Source organism: Piliocolobus tephrosceles, unplaced genomic scaffold (genome assembly GCF_002776525.5).
Source record: "Piliocolobus tephrosceles isolate RC106 unplaced genomic scaffold, ASM277652v3 unscaffolded_2764, whole genome shotgun sequence".
Taxonomy (NCBI): Eukaryota; Metazoa; Chordata; class Mammalia; order Primates; family Cercopithecidae; genus Piliocolobus; species Piliocolobus tephrosceles.
This window is the reverse complement of record NW_022310576.1, coordinates 1-3209: the sequence shown is the minus strand read 5'-3', so window position 1 is coordinate 3209 and position 3209 is coordinate 1. Positions and strand designations below refer to the sequence as shown.

The 3209-nt window shown below is 63.8% G+C and overlaps 1 protein-coding gene across 1 annotated transcript; it reads left to right on the top strand.

The window, feature by feature from the left end:
* Positions 1-6: 6 nt before the first annotated feature.
* Positions 7-3183, top strand: LOC111531807 (solute carrier family 17 member 9). Its single transcript, XM_026449876.1, has 5 exons — positions 7-39; positions 480-595; positions 1067-1122; positions 1244-1273; positions 1851-3183. The coding sequence occupies exons 1-5, from the start codon at positions 34-36 to the stop codon at positions 2012-2014; spliced, it is 372 nt and encodes a 123-aa protein (XP_026305661.1). The 5' UTR covers positions 7-33; the 3' UTR covers positions 2015-3183.
* Positions 3184-3209: the final 26 nt, after the last annotated feature.

Below are 3209 nucleotides of genomic sequence, written 5' to 3'. Positions count from 1 at the left end.
GTAGGTTACAGAGCCATCACGGTGCGGAAGCTCATGCAGGTAGGAGAATCATTCCAGTCATTCTTTCTGGATATCCCTGCTTTGTTCAGGGTCTCCCAGGACCACAGGCTTGTGTCCCCAAGTCACCTGATGTCTGGGACCAGGCAGATGCCAGGCCTCTCCACGTGCCCAGCCCCGGGGTCCAGAGGGAGCTGTTTAGACGGCTGTCGGGGAGCAGGCTGGGGTCAGCATCCTGTGCCCCTCTGGGCCCAGGCCTGGGCTTGCCCACGTCGAATAGAGCCTCTCCCGTGGAGCGGGACTGATTCCTGGGGCCTCCTCCCAGATCTCCTCCGGGGTCCTGGTCTGAGAGAGGCTTTCGGTCCCAGCTGACCTGACCCTTGTGCAGTGTGCCCAGGGCAGCTGTCGGGCGGCCGAGTCAGGAGAGGGCCCAGCTGCAGGCAGGCCGGGTGCCTGCCCGTCACAGTGGTGCTTTCCTGCAGGGCATGGGCCTTGGCCTCTCAAGCGTCTTTGCTCTGTGCCTGGGCCACACCTCCAGCTTCTGTGAGTCTGTGGTCTTTGCATCAGCCTCCATCGGCCTCCAGACCTTCAACCACAGGTGAGGGCCGACTGCTCCATCCACCAGAGCCGCCGTGCTGCCCGCATGCCCCAGGCCCGCGCACGTGAAGAGGCATCTCTGTCCTCCTCTGAGTCTCTTCCTCACACTTCACCCCCTTCCCAAGCTGCTGGGCAGCAACTGCATCGAAGACTCAGTAGGAGTTCTGTGGGAACCAGCACGTCCCCTCAGTGAGCAGCACGTGTGTGTGATTGGTGCGAACGTGCTTTCCCCACAGTGCTTTACTCTCAGGAGACGCTTCCTGCGCCAGGTCCTCCATGAAGACGGGCAGCTGGGGCTCGGCTTGGCGTGGCATGCAGGGCTGGAGCGTTTTGGCCAGGGAGCAGGACTGAGTGTCTCCCAGCCCCTCCCGTGGCTCCACTAGACCTTGTTTCCCCGCTTCCCCCTTGACAGCCCTGGGCCGCGAGCTCGGTGGTGGCCAGGGCCGCTCACCACCCTCTTTCCTCCCCGCAGTGGCATTTCCGTTAACATCCAGGACTTGGCCCCATCCTGCGCCGGCTTTCTGTTTGGTGAGGAGCTTGCCCACCCCAGCTTTGCCCCTCCCTGGGCCTCCGGGTGGGTGGGCCATGGGAGATCCCACAGGGCTTTCGCTCACCGTCCATGTTCTCTCTCGCTCTGGCCTGTTCACAGGTGTGGCCAACACAGCTGGAGCCTTGGCAGGTGAGGGGCGGGGCTCTGCGCCCAGGAGTTCCCCTGTCTGTGGGGTTTGAGCCCACCGAGGGGCTGCAGGGTGGGGGTGTGCTTCCCTTCAGACGGGGTCCCGGTGTCAGGGGAGGGCACAGACCCCAGAGCAGGCCTTCCAGGTTCCACTGGACTTTGCTGACAGCAGGTGGCTCAAGGGTCGCCATCTGCCCTGACTCACAAATACGTTCCAATCCTGGCAGCCCAGGGTCCCCGGACACCACCTGGCCTGCTGAGTGCCTTGGATGGTGGGGGCTCCTTCTCCAGCTCAGCCTCGCCTGGGCCGGCCTGTGGCTCCCATTTCCCCTTCAGCGGGACAAGGGGGGCTCATCACCAGGCCATTTCCTGGATGGCCTTTGAGATCTCTGCCCCTCCAAGACCCTCCAAGTCTGAGCCTGGCTCACAGCTGGGCGCCGAGTTCAGCCCTGGGAACCGTGGGGGCTTCTGTCAGGCGCTAGACCCCCAGCCCTGCCCCGGCACTACCCTGGCACCTGGGGTGGGCGTGGGGCCTGGGCTGCCCGGGAATGCTCAGCCCGCCTGGGCCTCTCTTGGGCAGGTGTCGTGGGTGTGTGTCTGGGCGGCTACTTGATCGAGACCACGGGCTCCTGGACTTGCCTGTTCAACCTTGTGGCCATCATCAGCAACCTGGGGCTGTGCACCTTCCTGGTGTTTGGACAGGCCCAGAGGGTGGACCTGAGCTCCACCCACGAGGACCTCTAGCCCCCAACCCCACAGCCTCTCCGAGGACCAGGCACTGGCAGCCCCGGGACAGAGGGGACTCAGTGTGTGGGACTTGGTCACTCCATGTCAGACGCATGAGCAGAGAGGAACGCAAACCACTGTAGAGCCTGAAGCTCCTTAAGGAGAGTCCACACCAGCTGGCAGGAGGGTGGGGTGGGCCTGGGTCGGGACTAGGCTCGCTGCTCTGTGGGCCTCAGTTTCCCCACTTGCCAGCGGGCTCGGCCCTGTCCTCCTCACAGGCTGGTGTGGCCGTTCGGGTGAGTGGAGTTATTGTTAGTAGGCGCAGCCTCATTCCCACCACGATCTGTTCCGTGTGGTCCCGCCAAGCCTCCCACAGTGCCGTGGGTCCTGCCAAGCCTCCCACAGTGCCGTGGGTCCCGCCAAGCTTCGCACAGTGCTGTGGGTCCCACCAAGGCTCCCGTGGCTGCCGTGGGTCCCGCCAAGCCTCCTGCAGCCGCCATGCTCTCCGCAAGCCTCCTGCAGCGCCCACCTGCCAATGTGAAGCTGGCACCAGGCTGCAGCCTCCCCAACCCCAGCCCACTTTGCTGTGTCTCTGGCAGGACGTCCTCCGTAGTGGGAGCCACCCTGTACGCTGTAGGATGCTTAAAGGCATCCCTGGCCTCCACCCACCCCTTGCCAGCAGCACCTACCCTCCCTCCTCCCAGTCAGACAACAACCAGAAATGTCTCCAGACTCTGCTCAGCCTCCCCGGGTAGCCACCCTCGAGACACGACCTCAGAGTCTCTGCGTCTCCCAACAGCCTGACAGAGACCCCCAGGGCATGGGTGGGTGGCAGGTTAGAGACCCTTGCCCTTCTCTGGGACCCTGGCGCCGCTCTCTCCTCCTGTGGATCCCTCTGCACTAACAGTGTTCTCAGTGGGCAGATGCCTGGGCACCCCTTGGGCCCTGCCCAGCATGGCCATGGCACAGGTTCTCGAACCCGCATGGCTTTCCCAGGCCTGGTGATTCTGCTCTCCAGGGACGGTTGGCACCTTCCTCGGGGCGGGCCCCATGCACCAGAACACACAGACCCACCTTTCTGGCTTCCTTCCTTCCTTCCTTCCTTCCTTCCTTCCTTCCTTCCTTCCTTCCCTCCCTCCCTCCCTCCCTCCCTCCTTCCTTCCCTTCCCTCCCTCCTTCCTTTCTCTCTCCCTTCCTTCCTCCTTTCCCTTCC

What these genes read in the sequence shown, in the direction of transcription:
- LOC111531807 (XM_026449876.1), top strand. An exon ending in CTCCAGACCTTCAACCACAG is followed by an intron (nt 596 to 1,066) that starts GTGAGGGCCGAC and finishes TCCTCCCCGCAG; the next exon opens with TGGCATTTCCGTTAACATCC. An exon ending in CTGCGCCGGCTTTCTGTTTG is followed by an intron (nt 1,123 to 1,243) that starts GTGAGGAGCTTG and finishes GCCTGTTCACAG; the next exon opens with GTGTGGCCAACACAGCTGGA.